The sequence below is a fragment of the Rhododendron vialii genome, chromosome 9a, assembly GCF_030253575.1.
Source record: "Rhododendron vialii isolate Sample 1 chromosome 9a, ASM3025357v1".
Lineage (NCBI taxonomy): Eukaryota > Viridiplantae > Streptophyta > Magnoliopsida > Ericales > Ericaceae > Rhododendron > Rhododendron vialii.
In genome coordinates, this window is record NC_080565.1 from 39,078,729 (window position 1) to 39,093,327 (window position 14,599).

Sequence of the window (14,599 nt, forward strand, 5' to 3'; positions counted from 1 at the left end):
ATGCCGCCTCAATCCAAACACGACGTGGAGACTGCCACCACCGAGCAGTCCAAAGAGCTCCGACGCCAAAAGCAAAAGAAATGGCTGCTCTACGGTATAGCCTTCATCATTTTTCAGGCCGGAGTCATAGCCCTTTTCTCCCAAACTGTTATGAAGGTCCATAATCCTAAATTCCGTGTGAGATCCGCAACGTTTGACACATTTGATGTTGTCCAAACAACCAACCCTTCGTTCAATCTTAGGACCAATGTTGCACTTGGGATCAAGAACACCAATTTCGGACCCTACAAATACGACAATAGCACCATGTATTTCTACTACGGTGAAATAGAAGTCGGAAGCGCTATTATTCCCAAATCAAAAGCTCAATTCCGCAGAACCAAAAAGTTTACCGTCGCGTTGGATCTTGCTTCGACCGACCTAGCAGCGAATTCGCAATTAGAGAGTGACATAAATTCAGGAATCGTGCCTTTGAGCAGCCGATCGAAACTGAGCGGAAAAGTAGAGCTGATGCTGATCTTCAAGAAGAAGAAGTCCGTGGACATGGATTGCACCATGGAAGTCAATATCTCGACTCAGGAGCTCCAGAATGTCAGATGCAAGTGAATATCGATAGCTATTTGATCTTGTGTTTGTGGGAATTATGTATAGTCCCCATGCGTTATGCCTATTCTTTAATTCTTGCTTTTACATTGGTACATTTGTGCTCATTTAATTTAATTTTTCTTCTGCTACTTGTTAAAATTAATGCTTCTAATTCTTTATCTCCCTGATGCAATAAAAATTTTGAATTGGGGGATGGTGCTGTGCAGTGGTGTGTGCAGTACCGTGCTGCGCACTTCCGAGCCGTCAGATCATGCATCCGACGGCTCGGATCTCATTTCGGCAATGAACGGCTCTTGATTGTTGGTTGCCGAGATGAGATCCGAACCATTGGATGCACGATCTGACGGCTTGGAGGTGCGCAACACGTTGCTGTAGCACCAACCCAAAGTCCAAAAATTTTCCCGTTCCACAGACTCAAAAAAGTACTAATTTTTAAATAAGTAAATTTTTTTTTTTTTGCAATTTTCAAACTTAAAAATAATGGGCTTACTAAAATCTAAAAATATGCAATATGGATCTGATATCGATGAGATCTTTTAATGAAAGATTATTTTTGTAAGCACATTATCTTAAGCTTGAAAATTGAAAATAAATACTTATTTTTTGAGAAGGTTTAGTGGAATAAGTAAATGCGTAATAAATTTTCCATCCCACCCGTACTTTTTGCGAAACCAAAAGATTATTCATTCCTGGGTTGAAGGCATATCGATCAAACGCAGGAATGTTATTAAACAGGTTTTAAACATGATCAGAAAGCATATCGAACCAAACAAGGAATGAAAATAATTTGGGACCAAGTTTTATAATAATGTCTGTATTTCTACAAATGTGGTGTACTGTCAGCTTGCTCCAACCAAACTCAAAACGAGTATATATATGAGAGAGATTCGATTTTGAATGTGTAAACTCGCTCAAAATTTATTGTTAGCTTTTTTTGAAGGGTTCCATCCTAGCTAAAATAAGGAGTAATCTCTAAAATATATTAACAAAGTTTGGGTGACTTAAATGAGTAATGTGAGACAAGTCTAAATTGCCTCTCACGTGCAGTCCAGATGCACGTGCAGGTGACAGATCAGGAGACCGCTGTGGGTTTGATTCGGGCGATAGAGATGACAGAGACTTTTTTCACAAGAGGTGAAGCCGCCTAAGATTTAACTCTGATACCATGTTATGAAAAGCGAAATGATGTATTAGTGATTGTGTACAAACCATAACCCTAACATGCCTTTATATAGGCTACAGGTCTCGGTGACAAAAAAACTAAGCTGCTGATTTTTCTCAAAAACTAACCAATTAGGAAACATGAATACTAAAGAAACTTAAACTAACTAGGAAATACTCATAGCAAGGAAACATGGATATTTACCTAGCCTAAACAGGAAACATAATATTGAAATCTAGAAAATATGGTAACATACTATTTCCTAATATTAGTCTCTGTTTCCTAACATAATATTTCCTAATATTTATGTTAACATTTATGATGAGTCTCTGTTTGGCAAATGATAATGCCACGACAGAATTCTTTAGTGGCACGAACATTATTTGCATATTCCCTTTTTACCCTGGAATCACATATGGGCCTCTTGATCTCTCTCTCTACAGCATCTCAACTGTCTCCCAACAAGCAAGAAACACCGCCGTCCCTTCCGAATCCCAAACTCCGACCAACCTTTCTGGGACACGAAACCTAAATGGATTGAAGAACCTTCACAATATCAATAAAGCTCCACACCTTGATCTCTGTGTAGTTTTGTGTATTGTACCATATAATCTAGGTTCATTACTAACAAAGCACCATTTTTTTGTGTATTACAAGAAACAGAGCTCTGACAAGTGACAATCAAAATCTGACCAGAGATGTTCAACTTTGTACAACTTGTCTCCATCTTCTCTAGACTCTAGCACCTCATTCCCCTCCATGTCCGGCTCTCTCACACCTCGTTCTGTTATCCATCTCCTGAATCGCAAATCGAAACACAATCACCTTCTTTGGATGGGTTTCTCAATGTCCTTATCCTTTCCGACCTCTTCCCACCTTTGAAGTGCAAGTATGACGATATTATCATAGCCCCCAGGAGAGAAATCTTGATCTGTAATCTTCAGAAGTTCCTCGAATCGGTGTCGGTTGAGAATTTCGGTCTCGCTGTAAGGGTGTCGGTTGGGAATTCCCATCTTGCTGAAGGTCTCTTGTGTTGTTAGTCTGAGCTTGCTCCTTTCGAATCAGAGAGCGAGATAGACGTGAGAATCGAGAAGAAAGTGTAAGATCCAAAGAGAGAAAAAGTCAGGATCGTGGTTCTTGCAAGGGTATAAAGGTCAAGACACCACAACCTGTCGTGGCATTAAAGTTTTTTGTCGTGGCATTATCTCTTCCCTAACATTATTGTAACTTTCATAATTTAGATCCAATTACTAGAGTAAAATTGGTACCACTAAAAATATAAGCATTAAAAGATAGATAGAGATGAATGTTTGAGTAGCTAGAGTTAAAATGAATTGCAATTAACGGTCTTTAGAGTATCCACACTAGGCTCACTACTTGCCTCTTTAAACTAAACTAACGAGTAAAACCAAGAAGAACACCACAAAACACCCCTTTATCAGGCTTTCTTCCTCCCTCACTACTTTGAATTTTTTTTAAAAAAAATTGCCACAGTTACTTGTTTTCTTTGTCTGGTTACTGTTCACTACTACTACTTACTTAATTAGTATTTTCTGGCGGAGCCTGATTCGTATATACGCGCATATATGTATATAGGCGTCTGATGAGAGAGAGAGAGAGAGAGAGAGAGAGAGAGCTTCAATGGCCGCTTGAAATCAAACTGGAAGGGGAGAAGATGGATCCAAAAGGTTGGATGAAGGTCCAAAGAGATATGAGAGAAGGTCGCTTTTGAAGGCCACAGGCGAGGATGTGGTTTTGGTTCAGAAAGTGTCTAAAACAAGAGGGGGAAGAGAGTGAGACTTAAATATTTAATTGGGTGGATTTGACTATTTAATTGAGTAGAGAATGAGAATAAATAACGTGATTTTGTGAAATTTTGAAAAATTGACTAGCTAAAGTAGAAAAGTGATTTTTGAGGATTAATTTGGTACAAAATTTGGTGAGACGATGCGGATGTTGTACACCTTTTAAAATTGTTAATTGCAAACTATACGTACGTTGGGTCCATATATCAGAGATATGAGCTCGAACTGCTGATCAATGTATGATTTCCATATTTGTTTTAGAGAATAAACACTATTAGAAAAAAGAAAAAAGAAAAAAAAAGAAAAAGGGGAGAGATTTTTATTCTAGAGAATAAGCAGTAGAAAAAAAAGTGAAAAATAATGGACTATGCATTGATCAGCACACACTTTGCTATGTCTTGTTGTATAGATTGAATTCGGAGGGACAATTTATACTCGTAAGATTTTTCATGTCTTTTAGTATCATTTATTATTGTTGATATCAATTTATTCTGTTATTTTCTACCCCGAACTCTTTTTTGCCTAATGCGTTGTGTGAAGATTCCATTCGTTGGCTTTTGTCTCCCTCTGGGATTTTTTCAATAAAGACAGCTTGAAATGCTTTTCGCTTTAGTGCTCCTGAAGTTGACTGGCATAAGGTTGTTTGGTTTAAACATCATGTTCCGCGGTGGGCTATAGTCCAGTGGCTGTGTATTTTGGGTAGGTTGCCACTAGGGATCGATTGCATAAATGGGGAGTTATTGATTGTGCTACATGTGTGCTTTGTACCAACTCTGATGAGTCACATGAGCATTTGTTCTTTGGTTGCTGCTTGCTCGACCAAAGTGCGTCGTAATAAAGAGCGCCCCAAGCGTAGGGTTAGGTCGGTTGTAGCATAATAAACTCGGAAGTCCGAGGTCGAATCCACAGGGAGCCAATGGAGCTAGGCCGGAAGGTTTGCTTTACGAAGGGTTTTTTTTTAGCGTTAGGACCGCCAACCAAAGTTCGGCGTTGAGACGGCCAACTGAGCGATTTAGAAAGTGGCTACTTAACCTAACTACGGCTTTTTAACTGGAGATTAGACTAAAGGCTAGGTTTAGGGATAATTAACACCCATAACGTAAGGATGAACTCGATTCTTCTCTTCTTAACAACGGTGTTAAACATGACTAGGGCTCTTTTGATTCATTTTAACAAACACAAAGAGGGACATAGCTCCAAGTATCAAATGTGGCAAGAAGCTTAACCCTTGCCTACATTTGATCAAAGAGATTAACACCTCAAAGTTTTGATACATAAAATTGACCCTAGCACATGCTTAAGCTAGAAAAAAGAAAATTACATGAGAAGAACAAGCAACACCCTTGGTTACGGGATGCTAACCATCCCACAACCTAACCTTACTACACTACTCACACATATCGAAAGAAGACATGAAATGAGCAAGGGTAAAGATAAAGAGAAAACTAAACATTGATTAAATTCGAAATAAAGACAAGATCCTCGAAGAGGAGAAGATTCCTTACAACTTTAATGAAGGTGAAATGCTTCGGAAGTAAATGGATCGCACCTAAAAACCTTGCTCAAGACTTGAATGAGGAGAGAGGTTGGAGCTCCATTAATGGAGGTAGAGAGAGAAAGTCCAAAAATGAAAGATCCCCTACTCTCATCAGGTCTGGGGGTATTTAAAGCCCCTTAAAAACGAGCTACAAAGGTCCTAAATGCCCCTAAAAAGTTACAAAAGTCGGGCACAAAAAGTAGATTTTTTTCCAGGATGTACCGGTATCGTGCAAACCTAGTACCGGTACATCGCTTGTTTCACAGCATTTTGAACCAAATCTGTCCGCGATGTACAGGTACAGCTTTTATCGGTACAGGTACATCGCTGGCAGAAAGCTTCCGAATTGGTTTCTTGCCTCCAACAGCCTCTTTGACATCCCGAACACTCTTCGACACTTCTTTAAACAATTCTTGGGACTTGGTAGCGGGGTGCACATGGTCTCGGCTCTTTGGATGATCCCGGGTTGATTTCCTTGGCGTTCAAAACGCCTTATTTTCTACTTTAACCTGTAAAGGCCAAAAACACCAACTCCGCGCAATATCAACTAATTAAAGTAAATTATGCATGAAAGAGGGACAAAATTGGTATCGATAAGCCCATTTATATACACTATCGAGGGCTTATCAGTTGCCCATTCTCCACTTCTGTGTGGCAATATTTCTTGGTGAAAAATAGCATCCACAGGCCTTGCTTGCCTTTGCTTAATGAGATCCAGTGGATCAATGTTCATAGAGGTGGTGCTAATCTCCAAACTCTTTTGGTGAAGTTGTCTTGTGCCGCAGTTGTTTACCACTTGTGGCGGGAGAGGAATAGGCGCATTTTTCAACGTGTAAGTTCTACTCCAAATCAGATTATTAGTGTAGTTGCCTCTGATATACGTGGCTATGTGAGCTCTTGGAGGAACATTAGGAAGTCTGATGTGAATAGACTGCTTTGCTTGACTTGGAACATTTCAGGCAGGGTTTTTGTCAACTTTTAATTTCTATATATTTTTTTCTAAGGAATGTCCCTTAGGTCTGGGTTGTTTTGTTGGTTAGAGATATGCCCCTATTTTGTGTAATATGGGTTTCTAATAAAATTTTATCTTACCCAAAAAAAAAAGCTTCAGTCGTAGTTGTCATCGCCATTTGAAAATAATAAAACTTGTTAAACTTAATTTTAATTGTTAGTTGAATTCAAGTGTAGAAACATACTAGTAGAAATTAAAGAAAAGCTCAATAACATTAACAAAGTGACTCCGTGGGACTCAGAATAATAATAATAATAATAATAATTGCTATAATATACGTAATATATCACATAACAGCTGACTGCGACATGTATAATTTAATTACCATTCAAAAAAGCAGAGGCTCGCCCGACCCACGACATCAAGATATGAAACCAACAACGTGTGTCATAAAATTACGTATATTTCGCGAGGCTAGTCTTCTCTTTACTAAAACAAGCATAGGTCGTATTCATAACCGTAAAAAAATTAACAGAAAATAGCGAGATATAAAGACCCATCTATAACAGTGTGTAAAAAATGGCATCTAATTAAACATCTAGAAGGCTGAAAGATTTCCCAATCTCAACGGATACATTCAAATAATGGAGTACTAAAGATGCTTCTGATGCGTCACCGTTAATCACATGTTATCAAATCCTAAACAATTAATTAAAGACGCGTCAAGTTGACAAAGCAGTGGACCTTATCTTTTCCACACGCCACTGATTCATGGGGCGCGTACGTTGGCCAACTTGACTTCTTCATTACACACCCCTTGGCATCACATGTCCTTCTCCTATTAATTAATCATCTTCTAGAACCTCACCGCTCGAAGAGCTAGTTCGGTTGGTTGGTGGGTTCGCTCTTCGATCCACTCAATTGATCAGGTTTGATTCTTGGGGTCAGATTGCATAATTTCTTCTAAATTTTCTAGTCCGGATGTGAATGATCTGTTTTTGACCAAACGAGAAGGGGGTTAGTCGCGGTGCGAGTAAACTGGCCCGACACCCCCTCACCGTTGGAAAAAAAAGAATCACAACCAAATCTTCTTCTGTAGTAGTATGTAGGTATTTTTCCTCCTTATATATAGCCCTATGGTGGTATGCTCTCAACTTCATAACACCAATACCATCATCTCCTTCACATCCTCAAGCAATTCAACCATCTTCTCTCTTTCTCTTCTCCTTGAATTTATCAAGAATCCGGCCATTAAATGGCAGAGAAAGATCAACAGATCCACCCAATCCAGCCTGAATCTTATAGTCCTCAATCCAAACGTGACGTAGAGGCAACCACCACGGAGCAATCCAAAGTAGCCCACCGCCAAAAGCAGAAGAAATGGCTGCTCTACGGAATAGCTTTCGTGATTTTTCAGACCGGAATCATAGCCCTCTTCTCCCTCACAGTTATGAAGGTCCGTAATCCCAAATTCCGGGTTCGATCCGCCACGTTCGACACCTTTGATATTGTCCAAACAACCAACCACTCGTTCAATTTGAGGACCAACGTCGCACTTGGAATCAAGAACACCAATTTCGGCCCCTACAAATACGACAACAGCACCATGTATTTCTACTACGGCGAAACGGAAGTTGGAAGTGCTGTTATTCCCAAATCAAAAGCCCAATTCCGAAGAACAAAGAAGTTTACCGTCTCGGTGGATCTTGCTTCTACAAGTCTAGCCGGGAATTCACAATTGGCAAGTGATATGAGTTCAGGGATTGTGCCTCTGAGTAGCCGATCGAAATTGAGCGGGAAAGTGGAGCTGATGTTGATTTTCAAGAAGAAAAAGCCTGTCGACATGGATTGCACCATGGAAGTAAACATCGCTGCACAGGCCCTCCAGAATATCAAGTGCAAGTGATAGTTTTCTATGTCATCTACTAGTGTGTATGGATTGTGTTTTGTAGGATTTATGTGTTTTGGGAGTATTTGATAGGGACAGTTATACCATGGTCCCATTGGTTATGCCTATTCTTTTATTTGTTTTTCGAGTTTTGTGTGTACTTTTATTCTAATTTATTTTACCGGTTAGTTTTCTATGTCAATTTTTCCTAGAAATTGAGGCATAAAAGATATATTGACTATTGTCATTAGCCTGTAGTCAAATAATATAGCGGAAAGCCACTTGGTGACACTATACTCTGGAATTTTTTTTTAAGTAGTTAAAAAGATCATAAAAAATTGTTGGATCACTATATGAATTACGCCTCCAACAACCTTTGCAATTACGACTGTAATTGGACAACATGTGTATGTGACATCACATCATTAGTATATGGATGGATGGATTGTTATCTTTCTTGTCTTTCACGTGAGGATATTGTGAAAATTGTTGTACAATATGATAAATGTTGTGTTGTTAGTGTATCAATAAAAATATCATATAACTTAAATTTCTTCTCACTCATTAATTGACTACATTACTAGATATATAAAGATGGGAAGCGTTTCGGGGACACAAACAAAAACACAAAAAAAGACACTCCATCTCAACCATTGAAACCAATGGCTGAGATTAGAGATTCACGAAGAATTACTCTTGACCGCTAATAATTACTCTTGGCCGTAAAGAATTGCGGCCAGAAGTAGTTATTTGTGGTCAAGAGTAATTATTAGCGGCTAAGAGTAATTATTTGCGGCCATGAGTAATCTTTCCGGTCAGGAGTAATTTCTTTGAGAACTTCTAATCTCAGCCATTAGTTTCAATGGTTGAGATGGAGTGTTTTTTTTGTGTGATTTTGTTGGTGTCCCTGGAACGCTCCCCCTGTAAAGATGATACTGGTACAGTACACTAATTAGAATTTGCAATTCTAAAAGTTGATCATGGATGGTGTTTTTTACACATAATTCCTAACTAAATCGTAGCGTAAAAAACCCATTGAATTTAGGACTTGTTCGATTCCTGACTAATTAGTAGGACAAATATATTCCAATTAAGGAGACAAAGATATACTGTTATGACACAAAATGTAGACCAGGTCACCTGTAGCAAAAAAGTATTTGTACCTTTGTTTCTGTATAATTTCAACTGCGTGATTACACAAATTAAAGTATTTTAGCTGCAATCCTAGAGCTAAGATACTTTTGCGCAATCCCACTACAATATTGTACGAGAACAGAGCTATACACTTTTTCTTCTTTTTGTCTCTATTCAAAAAAATTTGAATTTGAATCATAATTTTTTTACTTTTTAAATTCCTTTCATCATGACGAAGTAATAATCTTAAAAAAATTGACGAAAAACTAACAAATGTAAATTTTTTTTGAACAAAGAAAAAAAAATCCAAGATGAATGATTTAGGGGAACAATCGCATAGCTCACCGAATATATTATTGTATCTTCCATTGAAACCAGTACAGGTGGCATTCCAGGTCCCCCAAAATGCGAAATATTTGACTAAAACTTTGGGATAAATTACATCTGGAAGACCAAAGAGTAAAGACTCGCCAATATATGACTTTGAATGGGACACCACATGGGACCCAGTGGAGAAACCACAATTATACACATTCGGCAACCACATATTTTTTTTTTTAATTTTTCCACGTGGCAACCATGTTTTAACATTGACCATTTCCACATAGAAGGTTCCATGACTAGGATAATTTAATGCTTTATATCCTATGACATAATCACGTTGGATGATTTTTTTTTTATCATCAGAAATTAGAAAGCCTCACAACATCTACAAAGAGGATTCATAACAGAAATAGAGGAAAGAGAAAAAAAATTCACATCACTAGGACCGAAATATTACATGCTGCAGAGCAGACCGAACATAATTCGGGTATGGTTGTAACCAAACAATAAGAAGATGAACAAGCTCTAACCGAAAAACAGCTATCAGAAATAAAAATCCTAAAAACCTCTCATGGGTCGTGCCCTAGAAGGAGTTTTACTCCCGGAAAATTCCCGAAAGAGAAGAAGAAGAAGTTAAATAAGTTACGTTGAATAAGGGTGTTTTTTTTTTTTTTTTTTAAGAAGTTGAACGTAACTTAAATAAGTTGGGTTCAATGTTACTTATTCAATTTATTTATTTATTTTTGCCCTCTTTGCTTAATTAGTCAAAGTACCTTAGCTTAAAACATTCCAAAATCAAAATAAACTCGAAGTCAAGCTTCAAAGCCGTGCTGACGCAGGACGCGTTTGGCAACCATAAAATATTTCCCTCCCCTGTTTTCTCTGTTTCCATCCTTTTCCAAGGGAGGTGATTTTCATCTGAAAATTCCCCTGTATATAATGCCACTGTTTCCAAACCTTTTTCACTACCACCTCCCTACTAACATTCTCCTTTACAACAAGAACAAATTTCTGATTCCCTTCACAACTTTCGCATTCGAATAATTCAACACAAGAAAGAAAAAACCACCATCTCCCAAACAAGTCATATGGCAGAGGAGTACAAAGCAGGCTATCCGTTGGCACCCGCCAACGATTATTCCCGGAGCGACGAAGAGGCGTTCGGAGCTACTTCCTCCAAACGCTGTCGCAAGAAGTGGAAGAAATGGTTGTTGTACGGCGTGGCCTTCGCCATTTTTCAAACCGGCATCATCGTACTCTTCACTTTGACGGTTATGAAAGTCCGGACTCCCAAATTCTGGCTTCAATCCGCTAGCGTTTTTAATGTTCAAACAACAACCACCCCCTCATACAATCTGACGATGAATGCTGTGCTAGCAATCAAGAACACCAATTTCGGCCCATATAAGTACGATAACACCACCGTCTATTTTTACCACAGGGGTATTCCAGTCGGGAGTGCATTTGTCCCGAAATCGAAGGCCAGTTTCCGATCCACCAAAAAGGTCAGGGTTGCAGTAAACCTGGTCTCGCCGACCAATTTAGCCAGTAACTCCCAAATGGCAATTGATATAACTTCTGGGGTTTTGCCTTTAACCAGCCAGTCTGAATTGAATGGAAAAGTGGAGCTAATGCTTGTGTTCAAAAAGAAGAAAGCTATAGACCTGAATTGCACCATGGGCGTCGTCGTATCATCGCAGGAGCTCCAGAGTGTCCAATGCAATTGATAAATAATGTCTGCTTGCACTTTTTTTTGGTTTTTTTGGACGTTTCACGTTTGTTGTGTATTTATTTTTCCCAAAGTGATTTGATCACTGGAAATTAAAATGCTTCCAAGACTCTGTCTTCCTGATGCAATAGAACTATGTATTTTTGAATGCTTCTAAAACTTTCAGTAACATTCACCAGCCAACACTTTCTCGCTTTTTAAAAATCACAGAAAAAATGGCTTATCCTTTTCTAGGTAGAATTCAGATTAAATTACTCATAATTGCAGGTTATTAAAGGCAACATTGAGGTTGAACTGGTATATAACTTTCACGTAGAGAATGGACTTTCGCATTTCAGCTCCCACTTATCGTACAAAAATGCGAAGTCCTCTGAACTAGATGTCGTGTGAAAGAGGTGATTTTTCAGTGCCGAGCGGGTATATCTTACGTGGTACCCGCTCGGCGCATCCGAGCTGTCCGATACACTTTTGGACGGCTCGGATTGAAACCCTCTCTCTCCTCTTACCCCAGCACTTTCTCTCTCCAAATCTGAGCCGTTCAAACACGTAATGGACAGTTCGAATGTGCGAGCGGGCACTTCGTGGTACCACTCGGCACTGAAAAATTAAATCTCATTTTTCCACCACCGCCCATTATGAACCCCAACGAGTGTCTATTCTTGTGATCTGAACCGTTCATATTTTGACTCCTGTAAAGTGAGGTTGTGAGTTTACATTAAAGTGTTCCGTGTGCGATAGCATGGCTGCATGGGTTGAGCCAACATGAAAGAGTTTAGAGGTGACAACTTTATTGTCAACATTCACGGAATTTACTGAAAGAATGCCAAAATATGGCTATTATTATCTACACGTTCTTTTCCGTACTACACACCTCCAACCGTTAGAATTTTCGAAGGATGCAAAAGCGAATAGAAATAAAGCGACCCTTGCGTAGAGAGTGATGGATGTTATTTTCACGGCTAAACTTCTTATCGCGTAGGGTCGGTACATGATCTAATGGCGCGTGCCTTCTTTCGGTATTCCATTGACTTGTTCTCCTTGAGAAGAACCATCGATCATTCATGTTGCGGTATTCCTGTGCTACGTACGCGCTTGCTTCTTTTGGTATTATATAATGATGATAATTTTACTTGTAAATCTTATAGTGATTCTGTAAATTATCAGACGTGTTTCAAATTTTGCATGACCTAACTACTTGTCTCATTACCAAAAGGATTAGTTAGAGCGCCACAAGTGACGCCCATGTTCCTCTTCGCGAAAAGTCTCTTTGCAATAATATATAAAGATAGATAGATGATCTCATCCATATAATTTGCCGACTGAGATCGACCATTACAAAAATAAGCTTAAAATCAAGCTTCATAGCAGCAAGACTCGTTTGGCAATCATAAAGTATTGAAATTATTTCTCTTCCCTTTTGCCCCCTGTTTTAAGTTTTTAACCCTTTTCCAAGGTAAGGTGACTTCTATCTGAAAATTTCCCTCTATATAATACGTACCACTTCTCCCAAACCCTTGTCACTACCACCAACAAAATTCTCCTTTCATTAAGAACAAATTCGTTAATCCCTTCACAGCTTACTCATTCAAGTTATTCAATCCGAGAAAGAAAAACCCATCTTCCCAGACAAGTCATATGGCTGAGGAGAACAAAGAAGGCTATCCAACGGCACCACCGGCCGACGGTTCTTCCCGGAGCGCTGAAGAGGCGGGCAAAGCAACCTCTAATGAGCTCCGCCGCCAGAAACGAAAGAAACTTTTGTTGTATGGCTTAGCCTTTGTCATTTTCCTAACCGGAATCATCATCGTACTCTTCTCAACGACATTTATGAAAATCAGAACTCCCGAAATCCAGTTTCAGTCGGGCACGTTTGGCTATTTCAATGTTCAATTTTTTGATGCCGCTAATGAAAGCAAAAGCCCTTCGTTCAATGTGTCGATGAACGCTGTGCTGGGGATCAAGAACAGCAATTTCGGCCCGTACAAATATGATAGCACTACCGTGTATTTCTTTGACAACGGTATTCAAGTGGGGAGTGCAATTATCCCGAAATCGAAAGCTAGTTTCCGGTCTACTAAAAAGATCAACGTCCCGGTAAACCTGGTCTCGCCAACCAATTTATCAATGTCTTCCCTAATTGGATTTGAGATAGGTACCGGGTTAATTTCTTTAACCATCCAATCCGAATTGAATGGAAAAGTGGAGCTAATGTTTGGGGTCAAGAAGAAGAAAACTATAGACCTGAATTGCTACGTGGACATCCTTTCAGGGGCACAGGAGATCACGACTATCATATGCAATTGATATCTGCACTCAGTGTTAAATTTTTAGGATTTATGTCGTGTTTTGTATCTATAGCCGCAACGTACGTCTCATATATGCGATTACTTGTTCGGCTTTAGACACAAGGATGTCCGTGTTGTTCGAGGTACTTGGACCTGTGAAGGCGCAGTAGAGTAGGTACGGCGGCCCATCTGCCGAGGGAGAAGTGGTGCTCGTAGTAGTGGGCTGTAGCAGACAATTATAGGCGTCTACTAAGGAAAAGGGGCAGCATCAGCGCCCGCTGTTGTGAAACAAGTTCCCAATTCTTTTGTTTCTCTACTTTTTGAAGTCTCTGTATTTATTTTCCCATAGTGATTTGCTACAGTAGTGGTAATTAAAATGATTCCAAAACTCTGTCTTCCCGATGCAATATTATACAATTTTAAGGGGAATGAGGTTTCTCATCCCTATTAATGACCATAAAGAAGGGTCCTCCTCATAGTGTTAAGGATGCAAAAATAACCGTGAGAGAAGTGTTGCAAATAACCGTTGCATTAAAAATTTTCTCACGAAATAGACCTTCCAAGTTTGTTTGTTATTATTGAACCAACAGGGTAAGGTTTCTTTTGGACTTGGATTCAGTTGCCACAATAGCATGGAACCATACAATTGGTACAAGAGACCTTATGATTCAACCATATATATATATATTGTTGCAACAGCAAAAAGATTTTATTATTAATCTCTATAAACGATTATAAAGATTAAACGGAATAAGGGCACACCAGCAAAAGCTATCTAAGACCACCGAAAAACAACGGCAAGGAAGGCAAGACGCCAACCGAACACCATAAGGCCAAAGAAAACCGACCTGAACACAAGCAAAGGAAAAGGTAATGGAATACATACAAGAAGATGGTTTATATTCTTTCTATCGGTAAATCCTGATGGTTTATATTCTTTCAATTGTTACCGGAGCACATCCCAAGCATGTTGCTAAGTCGCGATAAGACTCAAATGCATACGTAATACATTAGAGAAGAAGGCCGGCCGGCACAAGTTTACGTAGATCACTCAATCAAGCCAACGTCCACGGTTCTACGACTATTTCAACACGATGCAAATTAAATAACATAAGGTTTACATCAGATCGATCGTCTTACGCTACAACATATACGAATATCTTACACTACTTACACA

General features: G+C 39.1%; 4 protein-coding genes across 4 annotated transcripts; all 4 read left to right on the plus strand.

Moving 5' to 3' along the window:
• On the plus strand, positions 1 to 1,744 carry LOC131299886 (late embryogenesis abundant protein At1g64065-like). Its single transcript, XM_058325458.1, has 2 exons — positions 1 to 602; positions 1,654 to 1,744. The coding sequence occupies exons 1-2, from the start codon at positions 1 to 3 to the stop codon at positions 1,742 to 1,744; spliced, it is 693 nt and encodes a 230-aa protein (XP_058181441.1).
• A 5,573-nt stretch (positions 1,745 to 7,317) lies between these two features.
• LOC131299887 (uncharacterized) lies at positions 7,318 to 7,968 on the plus strand. The gene has a single exon (XM_058325459.1). The coding sequence runs from the start codon at positions 7,318 to 7,320 to the stop codon at positions 7,966 to 7,968; it is 651 nt and encodes a 216-aa protein (XP_058181442.1).
• Positions 7,969 to 10,496: 2,528 nt separating this feature from the next.
• Positions 10,497 to 11,527, plus strand: LOC131299888 (uncharacterized). The gene is made up of 2 exons (XM_058325460.1): positions 10,497 to 11,120; positions 11,405 to 11,527. The coding sequence occupies exons 1-2, from the start codon at positions 10,497 to 10,499 to the stop codon at positions 11,525 to 11,527; spliced, it is 747 nt and encodes a 248-aa protein (XP_058181443.1).
• Positions 11,528 to 12,772: 1,245 nt separating this feature from the next.
• LOC131299889 (late embryogenesis abundant protein At1g64065-like) lies at positions 12,773 to 13,441 on the plus strand. Its single transcript, XM_058325461.1, has one exon. The coding sequence runs from the start codon at positions 12,773 to 12,775 to the stop codon at positions 13,439 to 13,441; it is 669 nt and encodes a 222-aa protein (XP_058181444.1).
• The last annotated feature ends 1,158 nt before the right edge of the window (positions 13,442 to 14,599 follow it).

Excerpts from the sequence above, each read along its gene's own strand:
- LOC131299887 (XM_058325459.1), top strand. The coding sequence starts at position 7,318 with ATGGCAGAGAAAGATCAACAGATCCACCCAATCCAGCCTGAATCTTAT.
- LOC131299886 (XM_058325458.1), top strand. The coding sequence starts at position 1 with ATGCCGCCTCAATCCAAACACGACGTGGAGACTGCCACCACCGAGCAG. Across the intron at positions 603-1,653 it reads CTCCAGAATGTCAGATGCAA|TCCAGATGCACGTGCAGGTG; the intron begins GTGAATATCGAT and ends TCTCACGTGCAG.
- LOC131299889 (XM_058325461.1), top strand. The coding sequence starts at position 12,773 with ATGGCTGAGGAGAACAAAGAAGGCTATCCAACGGCACCACCGGCCGAC.
- LOC131299888 (XM_058325460.1), top strand. The coding sequence starts at position 10,497 with ATGGCAGAGGAGTACAAAGCAGGCTATCCGTTGGCACCCGCCAACGAT. Across the intron at positions 11,121-11,404 it reads CATCGCAGGAGCTCCAGAGT|GTTATTAAAGGCAACATTGA; the intron begins GTCCAATGCAAT and ends TCATAATTGCAG.